The sequence below is a fragment of the Perca fluviatilis genome, chromosome 18 (assembly GCF_010015445.1).
Source record: "Perca fluviatilis chromosome 18, GENO_Pfluv_1.0, whole genome shotgun sequence".
NCBI classification, from domain to species: Eukaryota; Metazoa; Chordata; class Actinopteri; order Perciformes; family Percidae; genus Perca; species Perca fluviatilis.
The window spans coordinates 13,270,447-13,294,080 of record NC_053129.1 but is presented as its reverse complement, the minus strand read 5'-3'; the positions used below and the strand labels follow the sequence as shown (position 1 = coordinate 13,294,080).

At 42.9% G+C, this 23,634-nt stretch overlaps 1 protein-coding gene across 4 annotated transcripts in view; it reads left to right on the top strand.

Moving 5' to 3' along the window:
* The window catches only part of runx2b (RUNX family transcription factor 2b), a 47,900-nt gene that overhangs the window by 9,704 nt on the left and 14,562 nt on the right, over positions 1-23,634 (top strand). For 3 of the 4 annotated variants that reach the window (XM_039782558.1, XM_039782555.1, XM_039782556.1), the window contains exons 3-5: positions 9,391-9,653; positions 11,168-11,324; positions 13,308-13,412. In XM_039782558.1, the coding sequence (XP_039638492.1) occupies positions 9,391-9,653; positions 11,168-11,324; positions 13,308-13,412 (525 nt within the window). Of the gene's footprint in view, positions 1-7,963; positions 8,280-9,390; positions 9,654-11,167; positions 11,325-13,307; positions 13,413-23,634 lie in introns of those variants that run through there. The other variant, XM_039782557.1, reaches the window with a different exon arrangement.

Genomic DNA, 23,634 nt, shown 5'->3' with positions numbered 1-23,634 from the left:
TGGAAGCAGTGGTTAGAAAATATTTACTTACTTTAGTTACTTTAAGGAAATGTATGGTCCAAACGATCTTTACAATGCCCACAGACAAATGTATCTTTACCTATTCTACAAAATGTCACTTTCACATGAATACTACATTACACACATGATTACACCTACACACACATACACACATATGCAGCCAGATGGCTACAAACACACACACACACACACACACCCTTTTCCTGCAGGACCCTGCAGATGCAGCAGAAACAGTCGAGTTGGTAAACACACAGTGAGAGGCTGCTGGTAGTCTTCACTGGGCCTCCAAATTATAGTCCGGTTAACCAAAGTCTCAGAGCCAGCCCCTTGACTGCTGCACATACTGCTATACACATAAGCACATGACCTATGCACATTAAAGGCAGCATAGAGGCAAACTTTAAAAGCACATATACAATCAGGTTCTAATGGGACCTTGGCTGTGCTGCTGTTGAGCCAAGAGTAAAAGATTTTATAGACATAAGAGAGACTGAGAGGGAAGCAGGCCCTAAGGGCCTATCATAAATATTACCAAATCGTCAGGCTCACAGTGTGAGGCAATTACTAATGAAAAAGAATCCCTTGCAATGTAAACACAGGTTTAATGTTTACAGCTTCTAACCCTGTATACCTGTATTATGATTTAGAGGCTTTCTTTACTGATAATGCTTTGTGGTTTGTAAAGTTTTAAATGTTTGGCCATTTTGCAAGAAAGTTGCTTGAGAGCACGAGTTTGGTGGAGGACTTTTTTCAGCTAGATAGTTCAGTGAGAGGAGGTTGGGTTGTTTAGAGCTTCTTTAATTGTCTGCAAATAAGTTCTGCAACTACTGGGGACAGTTTTCAGTCTCCTGAGGACACAAGAACATATCAGAGTGATCTATGACGCCATAAAAAAAACATTTAAGATGATCATTTCCCGCGAAATTATTTGCCATCAATCTTGCGCTTCCAGAGTGACAGTATATTCCAAGCGGACAATTTAATTGTCAGCCCGAGACCACATCCCAACAACCCTATTGCCAAAGAGGGATTTTTTTTTATGTGTGTGACGTTCAATTTCTTAGCTTTGCTATAATGCAACACCACAGAATAGATTGTGTTTGAAGGACAGCATTTCACAACGTAATTGATGTTCCCCGTGGGACCCAGCAGTCGATGAGTCTCCCTGCTCAGGACTCGATTTAGGCGCTATAAAGATGGCGTCATCCGAGTGTCAGCTAGGGGCAGAGCCGACACGACATGAAAAGGCCCTGTCCTGGAATAACCGGCAACTTCTGAGTGAGTGTGGAAATTACAGGGTCATAGGTCACATAGTCTCACAATAGTCTTTTATCTTCTGTGAAATCATGTCCCCCACACACACACACACACACTTTTTTTCTATCATTGATCCCACTTTTCCAAAGATGAGTGCAATTGATTTTGTCTGAGGACGTCTCTGGCTGGAAGCTATGAAAGTGAACTCCATCCACCCTTCCCTTTCTGCCCCTCCACACCCCCACCTTGTTGTGAGTCATTTTTGACCAGTAGCTTAATAGGCTCAGTGTAATTACAGGCTAAGGTTTTTGGCAAAGGCTCGTCTCTGAGTGTGCTGCATCAGCGGTGACACTCTCAACTTAATTTGTTAACTCGTTCAGCACACAGGGCATCAGATGCTCTATGTGAGGCCACTCAACGTTTTCACAAGCCAAGGCTTCCCGCGCCATTTCGACGTCCAAATGGTTTGGAATCCGATCTAGTATGTATGGCTCCAGGTTGCAGAGTTCAAGCTCTGTGTTTTTGGAGCGGCCCCCGAGCTGGACCGTGATCAGGAAGAGATCAGGGAGAGAAAAAAAAAAGAAAAGGAGAGCAAGATCCAAACCCTCGGAAGTTGAGTGCTGTTGCCCGATGCACGCCCAGTGCTGTGGCCGCATGCGGTGCCTGCCCAGTACTGTTTTTTCATTTCCTGTTTATCTGATTGGCTGTTGTCTCAGAGCTGGACACGCTGCCTGGCAGTTTTGACATTGATTACCCCCCAGAAATGAAGTAGCAAAGCAATGCCAGAACTTTTCGAAGTGGGCTCACTGACTGTCAGCAATATTCATGATATACAGTCTGTGACGATGGCCAAGCAAAACAGATAGTATATTTAACACATTTAAACACTCCGAGACAAAAAATGCATATGGTACATTTCAAGGCGTGGGTTTACACCGTTTATGTTTATGTCTGCGTGCAATTGAGCATCCATGACAGACCCCCCCCCTCCCCTTCCATCTGGCCCTCCTCTACACCTCCTTATATCGATTTGGACCCGGTGCACCTGGACATTCCTCCACCCTGCCTCCATTCATATACATACATACATCCTTACCTCCTGTCTCCTTCCTCTCCCTCCCTCGTCTCCAGCCGCTGTCCGTCCTGTCTTGCCTTCCTCCAATCTCGAAACAGGAGCAGTGGAAAGGGGCGAGTGATAGCTGATAGCCCCCCTGCGAGTGCTAGTCTGGGCCGCTGCGTGTTTGCCTCTCGCCGTGTAGTCACGCTATTTATCTCGCCTGTGCCTCCGTGCCTCGCATAAATCATCCTCAATCGCACTACACGGACAGGGGAGAACAGAGAGAAATCTCCCCCTATAAATCTGGTATTAGTTTTACCTCGCATAATGAACACAGGGCTAAACGGTCCTGGATACATGAGAACAGCATGTCTTGCAGATGTACTATAAATATTTTGATACTAGCCGGCTAGTTTGCAGAGGGGAAGTAGACCAGTGAAATACACAGAGGAAGGGAAAAGTGTAAAGTGGAATGTTGGCCTAGCCCGAGTGTCTGTATTGTCTTTAGCACCTACAGAGGGTCTCGATCCAAGAAAAACGCTCTTTACAGGGTTCCTGTTCCCAGCCGTGGTCCAGTACCACTCCTGGATACGCTGCGTTTCTTCAAGCCAATCCTTCAAACTGGTCTCCGAGGAGGGGGGCTCATTGTTTGATTAATAGCACGATCAGACCTGATTGAGTGATAGATGCTTTGAAGGGGAAACCAGCGCGCCTTAGGGACACTCTGGGACCAAGTCTGGGAAAGGCAGCTCGAGGGAGGGTTTGATTGGTGGAACGACTGAATTAAAGTGAAGGACTAATAATAGCATAGCTAATGACACAATGGCTGCATAGAGTGGGGCAGCTAAATATGACTGACCACTGTACATATATTGTGTTGCAGCAATGTAAAGACAAACTGTAACATATATATACACACACACACACACACACACTCACATACAAAAGTGGAAAAACTGAACTCCCTCTTTTTGGCTTATGTCTGGCCTCAGCCCCGGGCACTGTCACTCTACCCCATCAAAGACCCAGAAACACAACCACCCACCCACCCACCCACCCACACAAAAAACCTACAAATACCATCTTACACATGCACAGTGTAGCACTGTGACAGCAGGTGGTGTGTGACACGTCAACATCTGAGGGTTCCCTGGCAGACCGAGAAAAACTTCTCAGCTCTGTGCCCCAGTCGCTCAGATCTATCATTGGGACTCTTTAATGGCAGCCTTCGTCACATATTACTGCTTTATTTTCTCCTCTCCATCTCCCAGCCCACAGAAGTTCCTTTTTTGTTCCTATTTTTAAGTACAAGTGATCTCAATTAGGGACCTCCATGAAGGCGGTAGGCGGCAGACAGTCAGAGCAATAAGAGCAGAGAGGAAATTGTCTTTATACCCCTCCTCCTCCTCCCTCCCTCCCTCCTCCTCTACCCTCCTGCCACAAGCAGTGAGCAGCTGCCCCCTCCATGTCTCCATCTATTTCCATGCGCCTCTCTGCCATTTCAAGAACAGAGTGAAATATCAGACAAACTCTTTCTACATAGAACTTTCTCACTAAGTTAAATACATTAAACTCTGTAGGCACTAGCCACTCCAGCCACCTCAAAGTCTAATACAAAACTTGGATAGTCGCTCAGGGAACATGCAAACACACACACACACACACCGCAGAACGTGCCGTCCTCGTCTTAACAGTTCACAGTGATGTCACGGGCTCTGTGACAAACAGTCATTAAGGGCTTAGCTGTGATCTAGGATGAGTGCGTGAGTCGGTGAGGTTGTGTCGATGAGGTCACGAGGAGTAAAGTTTCTGCCCACCGTCGTCCTTTTCGGATGGCTAGCTGGTTAGCTAATTGACTGCCTCGTTGGCCAGCTACCAGCCCGACTAAGTGACCTGCAGGCTAGTTTTGTGGTGGCTTCTCTGCTCTCCTGGTTGGTTTAGTTGATTGGCTAGTAGACTGGATCTTAGGCTGCTCTGCTGCCTAGCCTGGTGGGCTCGCTGATTGGTTAGCTGGCAGACCGGTTGGATGGCTAGCCTGCCAAACATGGAAACATCCCGTTAGAGCTTAAAAGGCCTGGGCCTCGTCACAGACCTCCTCTAGAAAGCTATAATTAAGTGTCTTGAAAAATGCACCACTGTGAAATGGAGCCTTTATCCTGAGTCTTAAGTGGTTGTACTTTTCCTCTTGAATCATGAGAGAGAGTGTGCTTTCTTAAAGGAGAAGGAGAGATGAAGAGTGTTGTTCTCTTTTGTTTTTATTATATAGTCAAATATATGGTTATTGTCAAAAAGTGCATTCATGTGCATGAACCCATAGAGGCGGGTCTGTCCTGCCTAAACTGTTGCACCGGACTACTGATGTACTTTTTAGCATCAACACCGAGTTTTGTTTGTCCCGCGTCTATCCTAATGAGAAGTTATTAGTGAGGATAGATGGGCCATTAAGTGTGTGTTTGTTTGCATCTCTGCGTATGTCAAACAGCAAGAGAGATGTAAAGATGTTGACAGATGCGCAGTTGTAAAAAAATAAAGATAAAAAAAAATAAAGACAAGGGAAGAGAGAGGCATGGTTAGTTTGCTGACAACATTAAAGCGTGTGTGCGTAAATATTAGCAGTTCACACAGTCTTTGTCATTCAAGTGGGAATGAGAACAGAAACTTTTATTACAGGCTTGATATCTCGACAGGAAAATTAGTCAGTGAGTGTCAGCTGAGTTTGATTTTTATTGAAAACAAATAATTGAAACTGAGCGGCAGAAATACAATATTACCATAAATCATAAAACGCACATCCTGCCCAATGTGGTATACTGTGGTTCTTCACTGTTAGTGACTTCTCCTACTGTGCAATGACTCCAAGCCAGTGTAACACAGTAGATGAATAATACCAGAGCTGAGAGAGACGATCCAGCTGTGCACCAGGCGAGCAGCAGACACACTGACTGAACAGCTTTATGCTAGATTCATTACTACATAATATTAAGTTGTTTTTGTTTTTTTATACTGAGACAGATAGGTCAAATGTCCTAAAAGTCTACAAAAAATACTGTGTGGAAGTTACAGCATTCACATTTAATCAGAAGTTGATTTTTGGCCGGGTTAAATCCAGAACACTGAAGCGGGGAAGTGGTATTTTTTGATTGAACAGTGTATTCTGGCACATTAACGCCTTCTCTGGTGTCTCCCTCACATCTCCGGGACTTCAAACGACAGATTTCAAACTCGGAGGTTGGCCTACCTCTGAATGACAGAAAGCCAGACAGCAGGCCTTAGTGTACGCATGCGGGCCGTATCCTGTAGGGAGCTGGAAGACAGATGCTGGACAAACAGCGGAGAGGCAAAGTGGAGTCAGATGGGACAAACACTCTTTGATGAGCTGAGCTTGTCAGGGTTAAAGTCACGACTACACAAGGGTGAGGGCGGGGGCCTGGGATCAGTCTGGAAAAATCAAGAGGCTCTTCCTGTCGCTGCTTCTGATGGGACAATAACAGGGTGCAGAAAATCCAAATTTAAGACTGATTAGTTGGCCTGAAAATGAGTCTAAGTTGATTGTCTTGATAAAATTGGGATTGTATCTATACATGTACTCATTGATGTGTCTTTTAGGAATAAACCATACAAAAATCAATTCCAAAATTAAATTCCAGTTCAAATTTCAGTCAAAATAACATAAAACACATCTGCATTATAAATAATTAGGCTGATTAAATTGATGGCATGAAATTGACTCCGAGGTTGGTATTATTTCATCCCTAACATTTCCTAAATTAAATTCCACTACAACATTAAGGATGTTTTCCACATTACCCCAAATGTATTCAGCGGTGAACAAATGATATTATCGGAGCTGAAACTTAACTCTGTTGGAATAACCGGCTCCACGGTTCCTGCAAGGCCATGTTTATCACTATTACAGATTTAATTACCACTATTCACATTTATCCATCCATGAATTGTTAGTTGATCTTTGAGAATGTTGGACAATGTGAACCATATTTCTGGTGTTTGGGGCACACGGAGGGGAAGTGTAACTCAATCACTCTTTTTTTTCTCTCCCTCCCCGTCCACATGACGAGGTGCCAGATGCATGTCAATGCTTTCAGACTTTATATATATCCCTCCCACATCCTCACACACACACACACACACACATGCTAACAGACATAAATGTATGTGCACACCCACATACATACATACATATGAAACACAAGAAGTCAAGTTATTTCAAGTTACAGTGCTCGGGCTTTAGGCTTTTTTCTCTCAACACAGAAACCTTATTATAAAATGTATAAGACTGTATTCAACTTTACAGCATAAAAACAAACTGCAAAAGCCCTGACAGGACCCAAATAACTTGACAGCTGTGCCTACCAGAGGTCTCTTTTATTTTGAAATATCAAAGGCTTTTGTCTTAAAGACTCTGCAATAAAAGCCTGTTTGGGAGTAACGGAAAAGGAACACAAAGTGGCAAATACACATGCTGCTGTGTGATGTGGCACTCAAAAAAGACTTGTTGGGAGACTGTCAGACTGATGGGTAATCGGGGCAGAGGGTGGGGTGGGTGACGAGAGCCGGCTGAGATATGGAGTCTCACAGAGGGTGGAGGATGCCCTCTACAGTAGACACAGGAGGGGCAGGCCAAGCAGGCCTTCTCAGTAACTGCCTTCAGAGCAGCATCCACCCTACATATGACATATTTCAGTACTAAAATAAAAGCATACAATTATTCTTTTTTCATTTGAATAGATTTTTTTTATTTAAAAAAAAAGACAGAGAGAAAAGGCTGTAATTATGTATGGATGTAATTAATGCCATTAATGTTTTATTTTATTTTTTTTAAATAAGATTTCCTCAGAATGTTTTTTTCTTTTGTTTTTGCCTTGGTTTGGGAAATTTTTGCATCCTTCATTTTGCAGTGGTGGAATAAGATCCTTGAAGTATAAGTACCAATACCACTGTGAAAGCCCTGCGTTGAGAATATGACATGATAAAACATACTTAAGTACTCATAAAGCAGGAAAAAAGGCCCCTGCGAGTGTATTACTATTAATTATAATCTTGATGGAGTATTATCACTTATCATCATGCGCTGATTTGTAGGTATCATTTTACTGTTTAACTTGGTGAGGAGGAGCTCATTTTAAATGCTTTAAATACTGTTGGGCAGTTTATTCTAAAACAAAGCATCATATTTTATCAACTCATCATATGTTTTGTGTGTAAAATCTTTACCTGCAACGCAACTAAAGCTGTCTAATAAAATGTAGTGAAGTATACAGAACCATATTTCCCTCTGAAATGTAGTGGAGGACAAATAGTAGCATGACATGGAAATACTCAAGAAAATACAAAGTACCTCAAAGTGCAGTACTTGAGTAAATGTACTTAATTGCATACCGCCACTGTCCTTTTAAGATATGCATATGCATAGGAGTTGTGCGCAATTACCTATTATCGAAATCATCTATTGGCTCATCTTTTTGCCGCTGCCTTGTCAAGTTTACATGTAATTGTAAATTGTAGATGCAATACAGTACGTTGTATGAGACACAACAGATTGTGAAATTAGATTTCAAACAGCTGACGTTTCTCAAAAGAGAAACGGCCACATGGTGGGTGAAGTTAAATGAAAGCCCGGAGAATACCTGTACACCTGCACAACAGCTCTCCCCTGCGACCGAGTGAAACTCTACTCCTGCGCTGCGCCTCTACCTGACTCACCGCTCTCCGGTGACTCACTCCCTCCTGTACCTTATGGACCGGAGCTCACTTCTCACAACAGGCTCGGCTCTCTGAACGCTCCTCGGAGCCGCAGACAGTGTCGGGACATATAGGTGGTAACGCGACACGGCCTGACGGACTGATGCGTGTTTAGTGACTGGAAATGACCGTCCCCGGCACAGTTAGGAGCGCGCTGATGGTCCAGGGGAGCGTTAACATGTCGGTATGTACTGTGTGGAACTCGTACTTGTGAATAACGACAGAGATGAAAGGCGTGAAACGTAGCCCCGTGCGTGTTTCACGAAGGTATAGACATTACACCGAGACCTGTCCGGCCGTCCATATAGGCGTGATAGATTATGGCAGAGGGAATGGATCTGATTCCAGACACCACGTGTTGGAATCGCATCAGCGCAATAATTGCTGGGCGCTCGAGCTATATAAACCACAAAAAGCCTGAGCACGGGAAACCCCGGCCTCCAAACACTAACCACATTTACGGCTACAAAAACGGGATTCTATTTTCCGCCTCCTTCATCTCGCCGGCGATGCATTTTTTTTTACCGACTTCATCAACCACTTTAACCCTATAGGCATATACAACACCGGCCGAGACTTTACCGAAAATATGTACACTTTGCAGCCGCCGCGGTGTTATAAATAGCTCTTGTTTAGTATTGTTAAAGCTTATTCCTTTTGACTTTGAAAACTTTTTGTGTGTGCGTGTGTGTGTGTGTGTGTGTGTGTGTGTGTTCATCGCCTGCGGGCTTTCAGAGAGAGCCTTTTCAGTTTGGCACAAAGACTTCAATGACACACCTGGAGCAGCGCTTTGACTTTTCACTAAAGGAAGACAGACAAAAAGTTTTCTGAGCATCTGGGTCGACTCTTCCATTTTAGACCTGCCTTTTTTGTTGTAATTGTATAGCTTTATTAAGCGCTCGGACCTTTATTTGATGTTATTTATATCCACACGCGAGAAACTACGCCTGCGTTGTGGCGCATGCATGGACGCTTCCCCCGATCGGAGGTTGAAAAAAAAAAGAGCTCGTCATTTAAAACACCATCAAGTTTTCAAGGGTTGTTTTCCTTTGCCGGAGAAGTGTATTTTATGTCTCTTGAAGGCGCCCACTAAAGTTTGTAGTGGAAAGGGTTTTGAAACGCGGTGTGTGCGCGCACGAAGTCCCATTTTCCATTGGCAGACGCGCTGAGGTTCAGCGAGCAGCGGCGGAGTTTCTCCCTGAGTGTGTGAGAGAGAGAAAGAAGGAGAGGAGCTGGAGAGCCTTGGGTGCCTTTTTTTCTGATAATCAACGCTGTTGTGATGCGAATTCCCGTAGATCCCAGCGCCAGTCGGAGGTTCAGTCCGCCGTCCAATAGCCTCCAGCCGGTCCCAGGGAAGATGAACGATGTGAACTCTCCAGGCGGGCAGCCCGACGCAGCGGCGGCGGTGCCAAGACTGCGCCCCCACGAAAACCGCAGCATGGCCGAGATCATCGCCGACCACCCGGCCGAGCTGGTCCGCACCGACAGCCCCAACTTTCTCTGCTCGGTCCTGCCCTCCCACTGGCGGTGCAACAAGACGCTGCCTGTCGCCTTTAAGGTGAGCCCCGTCTCAGTCTTAGTGATGTGCTGCTAAATTAAAAGGAGGGTAAACCACAATGGCATTCAGTGTTCTCTGTGTGACAAACAACCACTAAGTTAAGCCCAAAAGAAATCATTTTAGAAGAGTGAATGCATTATTTTTCTTTCAAAACCCCAATCTATAAACTTATATTCATGTTATACTGTTGGGTGCCGAGTTTTGTGTTGTGTTTATCCTCTTCCCTCATGTGTCATTTTACTTTTTAATGATCACAGTTTCTAAAAAAAAAAAAAACATTTAATCACAAATGACACAAATTGTAGTCTATTAACATTACAAGTCAGACAGAAGCTGTGATCTGTGATTTTTTTTAAAAATGTTTTCACAAACAAAATATTCAGAAAATTGTAATGATAAAGCTTTTAGGAAACGTGATGTTTAAAGGGCCAGAAAAAAATCGTTAAAAAAAGGTTTTGGTAAAATAAATCTCGATGTAAAAAAAGGAAAGGAATCACATGTTCATACTTTTTTTTCACATTTTGTAAACAAACACAATTTACATTTTATTTGTTGACAATAATAAGGGAATGTAGTAAACTATAATGATTATGATCCCCCAGCCAAAGAATAATTCCACAATCAAAGCTTTGTTTTCATGGTGATTAATTACAGTTTTCATATGTTACAAAATTATAAAAACTATATTACAACATGTTACTTATGTTACAACCACATCATGGCCTATTAATAACAACTATTTTAATGATTGTAATAAATTATTGTAATTAGTCTTCTCATGTTGATTTTACTGAACTTTTATTGAGCAAAAAAAACTATAATTCAACTTGCAACAAAGACTAATTGTTTATACATTTAAGGCCTCTTAAGGAATTTTTGAAGTCTTGATAATTTTTTGCTCCCATGATATTTCACAGGAAAGACTATTAATTACTTGACAGATATTATTTAAAGGATGGATCAAAGACACACCAAAGTGGAAATGTGTAGCTGTAACCCTGGCTCCAAATCAAATGTGACACATGTTAAAATATATGTGTTATTTAACCGTTCTTATTACTACGGCTCTGTAATTATTGCTGCTCTGTAGGCCTACTCATTCACTTTTATCTGCATCCAGGAATCTAAATGATAACACGAGGCCTCCCCGCTTTTGTTTTAAAGACTGCATATGAGAAGTGAAGTGAAAATTAAATCCATTCATCAACATGATTGAAAGGAAGATGGCATGATGTAAAACAAGTTCTGTCGCATTAGCTTGATGGATTTTATCAGTGAAACTGGGAATGAGGTTTGATTTCACTATAGATTTTGGCTTTTAAACTGAAGCAATTCCTTTATTAGATTATTTTCTATAATAATCTTTCAAAATGTCTTTATATATTATACTATCTTTATATGTACATGTATACAGGATATCTAACCCATTTTGAGTCTCAAGGGAGTAAAATGTGCGTATTCCTGTAAAACGTCCTCAGCAGTTCCTAAATTTCTGCCCTTTGTGCCCCCGACAGGTGGTTGCCCTGGGAGACATACCTGATGGGACTGTTGTCACAGTAATGGCAGGCAACGACGAGAACTACTCCGCCGAGCTGCGGAACGCCTCGGGTGTGATGAAGAACCAAGTAGCCCGTTTCAACGATCTTCGCTTTGTGGGCCGCAGTGGCAGAGGTGAGGCCCGAAACACTCCATGCTCCATTCACTGTACACTACTACGACTCAGTAGGAGCTATTAGGTTCAGTGGTGTGGATTAGTGGTCACATTCCCTTCGTGGCAACCACATAATGATCTCTAACTCCGGGCTCAAGTCCCACCGCCCGTCTCCTAAAGTCTGAGTGGTGAACCGTTTTGCTTTAAAGTTAGGGTCCTTGATTTATTTTTTTTATCTTTAAACCCAGGTGGGACATAAAAAAAAGCTTGTATAACCAACTGTTTCCTGCTTGGGATCTTTGTCCTTTAGTTTCAAAAACAAAGCCTTCGACAAAAATAGGACGTGTGATCAGTCTAGTCAGCTGCATAACACAGTGTTGATCTGATAACAAGAAACAAGTAATGATTTTAATCCTCTCCCTGTTCACCTGACGTGACCCAGCTCAGTTCTGGCATATTAACATGTTGGGTGGTGCTGCAGCCCCACAGCTGATCACTCTGCACATATCCTCAGGCAGTGAGGCAGAGGCACACTTCTAATGGGTCAAAAAGCATTCCCTGAATATTTTGGCATCGCCGAGGCGACTCTTTGCATCATTTACCGTCTTGTTGGTAAATCGTCTTATTTATGATTTGACATTTTTTTGGCAGAGAGGATGTGCTCTCACACTCTCCAAACTTACTGGAAATATTTTCTTAGACTTTTCTTTTCTGCAAGTCTCACAGAAAGTGGTCGCCGACGATAAGTTGATGGTGATAAGCCCTGTCAGCAGCTCAACCAGTGACTTTTCTTCTCAGTTTCCTTCTGTGTTGTAGCTGTCAGAAAGGGAGAAGGCAAAGGCAGTCAGGAGAGATGAGGGGTGAAACAGTACAGAGAGCCGAGGAGGAGGCATGGGGGCTGGGCCTGTTGCCACAGTGACCTTGCGTGCGTCCCTCAGATGTGACACAGAATCTAGTCACAGGAAGTGACATAGGAGCCAGGGGAGATCAGAGTACGAGGTGTCTGAAATGAATACCCCGAGATAAGTACAAGCAGGGCGAAGTGATAGGATGTTAGATAGCTAAAAGTCATGCACACAGAGGCGGGGAGAGCCAGTAGAGATGGACAAGGACTGATAGTCACAGGGCTGAAATGGTGCCATAGTACGATGACAGCAAGGATAGATGGGGCAGGTAATGTAGAGAGTAATCAGATACTTGTGATAACATCATTAGAGTTAATAGTATAGCAGCGTCCAGGATTGCCTCGACAGTAAGCCCGAATTAGATCGCAGGTAGCAGATGACAGCAGCGATGATTGCCGGGAAGCAGGGATGTGACGCTGTAGGCGTCCCACTTTATCATAGATCACCCACATGCACCTCAGAGCAGGTATGTGGGACACCTGTTGCATCTGTGCTCTGCTATCTCCCCGAATCATCTCATCCCTTCTTTGAAAGGGTCTAGAGCTGGAGAGGGGAGTGGAGGACACACACGTGGGGGTGGCTGTGACTGAATGGACAGCTGCTCCAGTGAGTCGCTGCAGCAACCTGCCCCCCACTTCCTGTTTCCTGTGCGTAGCCATGGCTACGTGATGCGTCTGCATACCTCAGACGTTAGTGCTGCTGCTGACTTGGCTGTTGCTCTCTGATTCATAGTGTTCCTTAAGCACGCACATAGGAGCATACACACACGCACTCACCCCCCAAGGCAGCAACTGCTGGGGATTATCGAGAAAGGAAGTGACTATTAAAATGCCTCTCGCCCACTCACACTGGGAGAAAGTCTGGATAACAAGATACTGGCTCCTCCAGTCAATCTTCCATTTAGGCTCTGCCAACAAATCTAAATAGATCCTCTCAAACAGCCAATGTTGTCTGTCGTTAAAAGTAGATTTTTCCCCGTTTGTATTGGCTATTATGTGATCACAACCACACTTGTGACTTGGGGATGGTTTAGCAATGAATGCAGGTCATTGTCTTTGCAGATGGTATGTCATTTGATGTTGTTTGATGTCACAACAGGCAAGAGCTTCACGCTGACAATCACAGTATTCACCAACCCACCACAAGTGGCAACTTACCACCGAGCCATAAAGGTCACCGTGGATGGACCGCGTGAGCCCAGGAGTGAGTACAAAGGCACGCACATACAGTACAGTATGGGAAGATGCTTACACACACAGCAAACAACATACTTCTTCCTTTAATTCGCCTTTGAATGGGTACACCAGCGAATATAGTATTGTACTTAAAAATATGGGGGATTCACAAGAAAAAGAATGGTCAAACTTGAAGGAGCATAGGCCAAAATATCCCAACTTTAAGTCCCTAAGCTCCCTCAAGCACTGGATCCTCCATTTCCCATAATGCAACTCAATAGCATCTTTCAATTAGACACTACTACAACTTTACAAAGCTCCCGCCAGAGCCACAGAAGACATTATACTGTTTCCACAGGCTGAGTAGTCCACCTCATGATGTGTAAACTAAACATCAAAATCGGCGGAGTGCCCCTTTAACTAAGCAGTGGGTGTGGCTGACTGTGGACTCAGCCAATGGCAACAAATGGCCACCTAAAATGTTGACGAGGTAATAAAGCAAGTTAATTAACACAAAAAAAGTTTTACTGGAAAAGGTTCTGATTGTGTTAATTAGCAATCAACAGACTTTTAATTAAGTTGACCTCTCAGAAAGCAGCTCAGCCTCCTGTGTGACGGTTTCAGAGAAATATAAAGTGTGGCAGAATATTCCTGAGAGGGTACACTGGGTAGCAGAATGCTAGCATCAGCTCATTTTAATGGGCCATATAAAAACAACTGAGGAGGGAAAAAAAAAAAACTTTACTATAGCCTTCAGTGCCAACTGGTCTGGCATGCAGCTGTTTCCCCAACCCTCCTCCCTATTCATGAAAAAAAACATATTCTCATCTCATGGTGTCTCGGTGAACAATATCACATCACAAACAACACACCCGCCCGACTGCGCCGTCACATATGGCACCAGGGCGCACAGAGACACAGAGGAGCCGGGAGACAGTAGGATTAGTACCACCATTAGTCTCCGTTGTAGCAAACCTGCCTGTGGTGCCAAAAAATGCCTCAGACCCTCGACATTCAGCGTTCATCAACACGCACCCTGAAACAAAGGCACATGCTTGTCGTCAAACGCACATGTAGTCACAATCACACCCACTTTTTCCCCTCCATCCCTCCTCGCTCTCTAGCCATCTTGTTTGATCAAAAGCATTTCCTGTGCATCTGCCGTCCCTCGTCAGATGACTTTCAAACAAGTCCTGTTACTTGGTGGCGAGCAGATGGGAGTCGGAGAAGATTTTGTTTAGAAAAGCCCCAGTTTGGTCTCAACAAAGTCGCAGTCTTAGATTTGTGTCTAGAAAGCCTTCCTGTAAGGACATATGTGAAGTGAGTCACTAAACTAGACAAAGGCAGTACTACCTGATATCAGGTGAGGGGATTCTGGCATTGCGAAGAGACTTTACACTTTCTTCCATTGTTCTTCTTCCCTTCTAGTTGCTCAATTTGTAGTCTGAGACAAAGCTTTAAAAGTCAAAGTGTGCATGTTCTAACTTCCGTCTCAGGACAGTCATTCAAGCAATAAAGAGTATGTCATCATACGTAACCCCTGAACTTCTTTACTTTGCTGTTAAGTGGTCAGAATTGCAGCGGCGGTGTAATTTACCCAGAAACTACAGCCAGAACACGTCTCCCTCTCAGGGGTCATTAAGCCGAGGTCGGAGGGTGGCAAAACACACATGTGCCCTCTCAACCGCACCTCCCCTCCTCCAGGTTTTCAGCACGGAGAGACTCGGTGCTGAGAGCACCGGCTGTCTCCAAAACTGTGATTCTATCTGTGAACGCTTCATTGACACATGGGGGGGGGGGGCTTCGTCGGCCATTACAGCTCTATTTTGTGTTAAACGAGTGGGTAATTAGGAGGCCTGTGGTACACCGGGCCCCTACAGGGAGGGGTCCACTCCACACAGAGACACACGTAGAAAGAACAGTGGGCTGCCTTAAGCCTGACATAGACTGGCACTCTGTGGTCCTCCTCTGTAAAGCTGTGTTCTTTATGGAAAATAAGCTGACAATAAAACTAGATTTCAATGTGGGCTGGTAACTGGTCTGAAAAGCTAAAATTAGTTACAATACTCTATGCTTTTATTTATGTTTTTTACACTTTTCCTGATGTTATTGGCAGTTTTTGCTCCCTGTTAATGACTTGCCTGGTTGTGGGTGTCTCATTCAGGAAGGACATTTTGTGTCGGCGTGTTTGCTAAGCCTTATGGTAGCCATATGAGTCTTCCTGAGGGATGTCATTTCCCCAGCGGTTCCGCATCTAATATCAATGGGTGGATAAAGTCGGACCACCCACGAATGAAATGGGGCTCGTATCTCTGAACTATGGCGCTGAGCTTTAGCTAATTAATTGCGTGGTCAGAGTGACGAATATCAGTGAGGCCTAGTTTAAAGATTTGCGGTATGATTTCCTCAGAGGTTACAGTGTATGTGTGTGGGTATGGTAAGTGGTTAGTCAGGTCCCTCTGGCCACTGTGTTATTAGCGGGAGGCTAACTCGGTTTCTGTGGCTTGCATTGTGCTTAATCGCTTGACAGCTCTTGGTTACCCTGTGGTTTGCCACTGCACCAACAACTCAGAAAGTGTGTGCACATGTATGTGTCTGTGTGTGTTCAAGTGTATAGGCATGTCTGTTTGCTCATGTAGATATGATTGCAAATGCATGTATATCTGTCCCCTAGCGGCTGCATCTGCATGTGTACCCACATGACATGTTTTGCAGAGAGAGTGTGTTACTGGTGTCATTAGTCTAGTGTAGCCACAGTGCTGATTTGGAGCAGAGCTAATAGGCCTCATTAAATGTCATTTTGAGCTAATAGACAGGGAGTGGTTGTTTAAACCAATGTGCTTTTATAGGTGGTTCTGTCTCCTTTCAGCTGCTCCTGACGCTGGCTGCGGCCAGCTGAGACAAACTTCCTGAGTGATAATAGCCGAGCCGTAATAACACAATATACTAGGCTTTCTGTCCAAACCCACTGTTCTCATTATAGGTAATTGATGACAGACAAACATAGGAGGTGACAAAAACCATTGTGGCGTCACACGTACTGGGTCTTGCTGTGGCATATTGCAGTGGTTACAGTGCATAACTGAGTGTAAGCGACGTGTGTGTGTGTGTGTGTGTGTGTGTGTGTGTGTGTGTGTGTGTGTGTGTGTGTGTGTGTGTGTGTGTGTGTGTGTGTGTGTGTGTGTGTGTGTGCGTGCGTGACAGTTGTGTGTCAGCAGTGGAGGTTAGCGGTCAGGCTCGTCTCTGGTGTTTGAAGCAGCTGGGTCTGGGGGGTTCTGGGCTTGGGGACAGGGTCGTGTTTTGGTTCGATTTTGGTCAGGGTGTTAACAAGTCTGGTGAAGAAGCCCTGGTTACTTACAGGCCTGCAGACAATATTAGTGGTTCAGGAGAGCTGTTTGCCAAGCCAAACTCTTCCTGTACATACTCACACTCACACACATATTTGTATTTTGTAACTCATGTTTCTTTTTATTTATTTATTCAGATGTATTGTGCATGTGTGTGTGATACTTGCCGATATGCTTCTGTCTACATTTACAATAACAGCTTCAATAATAATGTTACCTTTATTTGTATGGCATTTTAAATAAATAAGTTACAAAGTGCCTCACAGAGCAAATATTAGGACAAGATAATGCATAAATATAACAAAGATGGGCACTTGGTTGTGAGGTTTACCCCTCGATGCATCGGTAATGGGTTCGACTCCAACCTGTGGCCCTTTGCTGCATGTCATTCCCCCTCTCCCCTTTCATGTCTTTAGCTGTCCTATGAATAAAGGCCTAAAATGGCCAAAACATTTTCTTAAAAAAAAATATATATATATATATATATTAGGGCTGTGAATCGATTAAAAAATGTAATCTAATTAATTACATACTCTGTGATTAATTAATCGAAATTAATCGCATACATAATTAACGGTGCCTGAACCGATACTTTTTAAGAAAGTAAAAAAAGAAAAGAAAAAAGAAGGGTACTAAACAACAGTTGGTGACATTAAAGAAGGGCTTGTTTATTGCTAAGGCCATATGGTCAAAATGAAATGATTTGATAATAATCTATAACAATAACAATAACTTATTTCACTAGTAAATTGCTGTTGAACGACAAAAACAACCACCAGATGGGAAAAGGACATTTACAATAACTTCAAATGCACCACGAGGCTGTAGTTTACTAGTTTCATTGAACGCACCGTCTGTGTTGTTTTTCCGACGGCAGCTGCAGATTATTAGCCTAGAAATCTAGACGCACCCTAGGGGCAGCTGGCTTGTCAGGCTAGCAGATTGTTACATACCGGTGTTGAATCCTCTACAGTAAAACAGTCAAACTTTACACCGTTTAGCGTTAGCTGTCAGCATTTTAACAGTGTTTAATCCAGCTACTAGCTAGCGGTAGGCTAACGTTAGCTGCTGTCGAGTATAGTGTTAACTAGCGTCCGCGTGCAGCGGTGTTTGTGTTGCCTGTATCGTCCGTTTCAGAGCATCAGAGAGAAGAGCAGACATATCAGTGGCACCAGATTTCGGTAGCCAGGGTTGGCAGGAAGAAGTAACAAGTAGCTAAATGTTCCAATCAATGATCCAGGCAGCACATTCTCGTCTCCCTCCTTCATTTTACAGTCGAATAGTGGCTAGAACGGCTCCGGGTCAAACGTCAATATGGAATGGATTAATCAGCGTTATTTTTTTTAACGCGTTATTTTTTCTCAGTTTAATTAATCGAAATTAAAGCGTTATTTTCACAGCCCTAATATATATATATATATATATATATATATATATATATATATATATATATATATATATATATTTATTATTTTTTTAAGAAAATGTTTTGGCCATTTTAGGCCTTTATTCATAGGACAGCTATATATATATATACACACACACACACACACACACACACACTACTGGTCAAAAGTTTGGGGTCACTTAGAAATTTCCACTCCATTATAGACAGAATACCAGCTGAGATCAGTTGCATTGTTTTTTAATCAGGGCAGCAGTTTTCAGATTACATTATGTGCTTACATAATTGCAAAAGGGTTCTCCACTGTTGTAGAAAGAAATGGCTGATCTTTAATGCATAATCTACATTGCCCATTATCAGCAACCATTCATCCAATGTTCCAAAGGCACATTCTATTTACTAATCTGATATCATTTTAAAAGGCTAACTGAGAAAACATTGGAGAACCCTTTTACAATTATGTAAGCACATAATGTAATCTGAAAACTGCTGCCCTGGTTAAAAAAACAATGCAACAACTGATCTCAGCTGGTATTCTGTCTATAATGGAGTGGAATGGAAATTTCTAAGTGACCCCAAACTTTTGAATATATATATTAGGGCTGGGCAACGATTAAAAGTTTTAATCGCGATTAATCGCACGATTTCCCTGATTAATTGCGATTAATCACATTGTTATACGCAAAATCCAATAATGAATTCAAAAGTAGTGTATAGTGCAATTTTATTTTAAATGTTCTGCCATATGAACGAAAGTGCCATAACATTTGTTCTGCAAACACTTAACATCAGCATTTTGTTCATACAGTAGCAGTTAAATAAAATATTTAGTGTAAATCTCAACTTAAACAATGTAATCAAAGCAAATACAAAATTAAAGCGTATTGCCACTGCCAGGGCATTAATGTTATCCTGTTTGTTTTATATAAATTAAAACTGCCCACAAAATCCTGAGCCACAATCATAACATTAAAAGAGGTAATTTCTGAGATAACAGCAGAATGTTTTTTTTTCTTGTTCAGTACCAAATGTCCCTGTTAGAGTGAGGTGAAGCACAAACGTTTCAGCATAATCTCCTCTGTTTTCATTACAGTCAGAGCATGTGAATGCAGTGCCCACTGTTCATCAATATAATGCACTGTAACTCCAAGGTAATTATGGTTACCCAGTGATGTCCAGTAGTTCCCAGTGAGAGCAACAGCAGGTGCACGTTGTAAAGTTGTCGCTTTTGCGGTCCTCTCCTTTTCATGCAACTCGTGTATTCTTCTTGTGATGGTGCGAGGGAATCTCATACCTGCCGTCATTTGTTGCGATTCTCAGAATGTTCCTCCACAACACTAATCGGCCTGCAGTCTGTAGCTATCCACTTCGCTATGGCATTTGTTAGCTTCTCTTGCCTTTGTTTATCTCTACTTCTCCCACACGCTGCATCTAAAGTAGTCTGCTGAAGCCTTGCGCCACTGTTTGTTTCGTTGAATGATTTGCTGGTATCAGCGGAATGTATTTCATTTAGGTGATATTTCAGACTGGAAGTACTCCGGTGATAAGAAAATTCAACTTTGCAGTGGTTACAAATAACTTTGGTTCTGTCAATGAAAATGGCCATGTAAAAGTTCTGTACCCTTCTCCATGTTTGTTGGTTTGTTTACCCGCCAGTTCTTTTCTTTTCCGGTTCCTGAACGCCCGGCAGCAGTCAGCAACAGACTTTTACAATAATAAAAGAAATAATAAAACGGCGTTAATGCGCGATAAAATAATTGTCGGCGTTAATTAATTAATGAGTTAACGCGATAATAACGCGTTAACTTGCCCAGCCCTAATATATATATATATATATATATATATATATATATATATATATATATATATATATATATATATAATGAAGATAAAATAATAATACTATACAGACAAAAGGGGAAAACAAAGTAAAATGTAAATCACACTATATAATACTGTGGCTAATAGCAGACTGGAAATTATGAGCATGAAAATGCCTGTGAAGGGACTTACGAAGTTGACGTAGAAGTAGCAAGCCTAAGTTTCTCCAACAAAGAATTCTAAAGGCAAGAAGCCCTCTCAGCAAAGGACCTGTTGCCTCTAGATACTAACCTGGGAACCTAGGAATAGCCAGGAGACCCTTGCCAGAGGACTTCAGGCTGTGGTCCAGCTCACCAGGGGTCAGGAGTTGACGGATGTATTTTGGAGCTAGACCTAATGATGTCATCCCACTCCCTTAAATCTGTTAAGATACTTTGGACCAACTGTAGTCAAACTCTTAAATATGAATAAAGTAAGTTACAGTCGTTGAAATGGAATAAAACAAAAACAATGGATACTTTTCTGGATGTCATCGGCATAAAAAAAAGGACACTTAATATTATATTTGTGAATAGTGTCCCCTAAAGGAAGCATAAAATCAGAAAGCTATAGTGGGCCTAAAACTGAGCCTTGTGGCACACCACAAGTGAGATAGGCAGTAGAGGATGATGCATAGTTCATCTATTAAACATACAATATGTAACTTTCTGCCACTAGGGGTCTCTCAATCAAAACAATGGATGGTAAACACAGACTTTTGATGAAGTTGGGAAGTTGTGTGGAAATGGGAGTTGTAGTTTTTATTGTTAAACACCATTGTCGATTAGAATGCATCTGTTCACAGACGAGTTTACCCATTCAAGTTTATTCACGTTACGTTTAGTAACGTTTATTCATGTTATTCCAATAAACAAGAAATAACTTCCTCAATATTTTTTTTTTTTTTTTTTTTTTTTTTTTTGTTGACGATTTATCTAAAAAGCCAGCAAGCTAACATTAGCCAGTGGCTAAAACTACACTATCACAATATATTTCACATGTCAATGTCACCTTTTGGATGTTTTCAACACCGGGGCGGACGGGGTTTGTTGTACGTTATTCAAGGAGGCTGAGAGACGGGTGTGGGTGGGGATTGCTGGGGGAATCTCCGGGACAGCAAGGACTTTCGATGGCCAATGTCGGCAGCAGAAGATCTCCCAGCTGCCCGGAATTATCTCTCCCTTTACTTTGCTGTAATCTTAACTAGTCGTTTTGGTGCTTAACCCACTTTTTGTCAGGTTAATTTAGCTAACTGTAAAGACAGCTCAACGCGAAGGGGGGAGAAATTCGGCAGGTAGGAGATTTGTGGCACGAACACCGGTAGCGCTAACAGAGACGTAACTAACGTTATGGATGGCCGCTGTTCTGACTCCGGTGCCTGGGTCTGATATGGTCTGTTTCCCAACGCTTCATTAAACTGCCGTTAGCTCGTTACCATCGTTAGCAACCGGCACTGGAGTTAAGAGCTGGCCGGGTTCGGATTGCTTTAATGATAGTGGCTTGCTGCTAGCTGGCTAGGTGCTAACGGTAACTATATGTCCCGGGGCTGTTGTCAGCTGTCATCCCGACTGAAGTCTCTCTGCCCCGGGGGAGTGAGACAGACCGACCGGGGTGTGCTAGCTGGCTTAATTAGCATTAGATTAGTCGTCTTATCTATACGGTTAACGTTACTGGTGAACATTTGTGGGTTAGCCCAGTGCTGTTATCTGTGGTCAAAACATACTAAAAGTAACTTTATGAGCGTGTTGAACGATGTTGTAACTTTATAGCGTTACCCACCAAGCATTTGCATTAACGTTAGCTACTCGTAAACCAGCACATTGTAGTAACGTTAAGCTGGATCGATATTGAAATGTATCAATAAATTAGGTCTCTGCTGTATTACTGTGTTGCAAAGTGGCATGTAATTAATCACAAAATGATGCCGTGTGGCAAAAAAAAGCAGTATTACGTTACAAGTATTTCTTTCTGTGATATTCTGTGACAAGATACGAGTAACTAGAGGGTGAAAGGTTATATGACGCCACTGACTAAAGGAAGCGTCCTCTGGCTATGAAATTTGGTGGAAACATTTGGGATAGTGTAAGAACACAACTCAAAAAATATTTTACATAAGTATGGTCATTTTTAGACATTTTAATTTAGAAATGTTACATATTGTACCTTTAAATGCAGCACTAACACCCATACTCATTTAAATGCACTCAGACAAACACCCACACACCGAAACAACCTTATAGGAGTGGTCACTAGGCTATGTCCCATTAAAACTCTTTAAAACTGCCACCTTTGGTGCTGCTAGGCTGGAAACAGTATGAGTAAGTGAGACACCTTCATTAACATGTCTGTCATGATGACACCATAAGGCCTCCAAACAGTGTCATCACACACACATGCCTTTACATGCGCTAGTAGGGTACTATTACCTGCTGTTAGGCCTGGGCTTTGTTTCTGACAACAGCTGTTTATGCTCAATGCTATATGCTAAGATTGTCTGGGATGCTACTACATAGTACCACTCTATTTAGATATAGGGATATGAGGGCATTTTTGGTTTTGGATTATAATGCTTTGTCAGTGACGTCCTCAAGCAACATGTCCAAAAAATAGAATATACTTTTGTATAGCATCCAGGTACTTAAAGATGACTTCAGAAGACTCAATACGCTGTTCTCCCTCACAGACAGTTACACACCCATACCTATCTGCTGCTGCCTTGACTCGAAACAGCTTTTAACAATGGGAGCCGGACAAATAAAACTCACCAAAACATCAGGAGGAAAAGGAATGAAAAGAGGGAGGGAGGAAGGAGGGGGGGGAAGAGAAAAAAAACGGCTGCAGGCTTTTCCAGAGGCAGTCAGTCAGTTGAATGTCTTATGAAGTTCCTTGAAGAGGTGCCAAGGCCTTTACAACGCAAAACACAAAGTCATTCAGTGGGAGGGAGAGACAGAGAGGAAGACAGCAGAATAAAGAGTAAGAAATGGAGGCAGAGAGTGAATCATAAAAAAAGATAAAGATTATGAATGAGGGTCCGGAGTTGGTTGGCCCGGAGCTGCAGTAAAAAACATCTCGGAGGGATTTGTTCTCCACTGTTCTGAATCAAAACACTTTAATGTGAGCAGAGAAGTGCAGAGGGAGCACACACAAGCCAAACTCTGTGTCTGTATGTGTGTGTGCTCTTTAAACTTCGTACAATATCGTACAAGTGTGTATATTATGTGTTTTTGTGTTCAATAAATGTTTCGCCTTTGGGAATTGTTTGTGTGTGTGTGTGTGTGTGTGTGTGTGTGTGTGTGTGTGTGTGTGTGTGCGCACTCGCGCGCGCCCTTCCCTTGCCTGGCTTGCTTCCTCCAGGCTGGAACGCATGGACCACACAGACGGCTGGCAGCGCTCCACGACAGCCTGGCTCCCCCTTTCTCTCCGTCTCCTTCTCTCCTTCGCTCGCTGCCTCATCTCCCGCACCTCCTCTCTTTTTCACTTCTTTTCTCCCCCACCCCTCACCCCCCCACCCTCAATTCTGTTTTTATTATCTCCCCTCTCTTTCCCCTTCTCTTTCTCTCCTCCCTCCCTCCCTCTCCTCCCTGTATACCAGACCCCCATGGTAGACGGGCGTCTGGCTGTCACCCACTCAGCGCTTT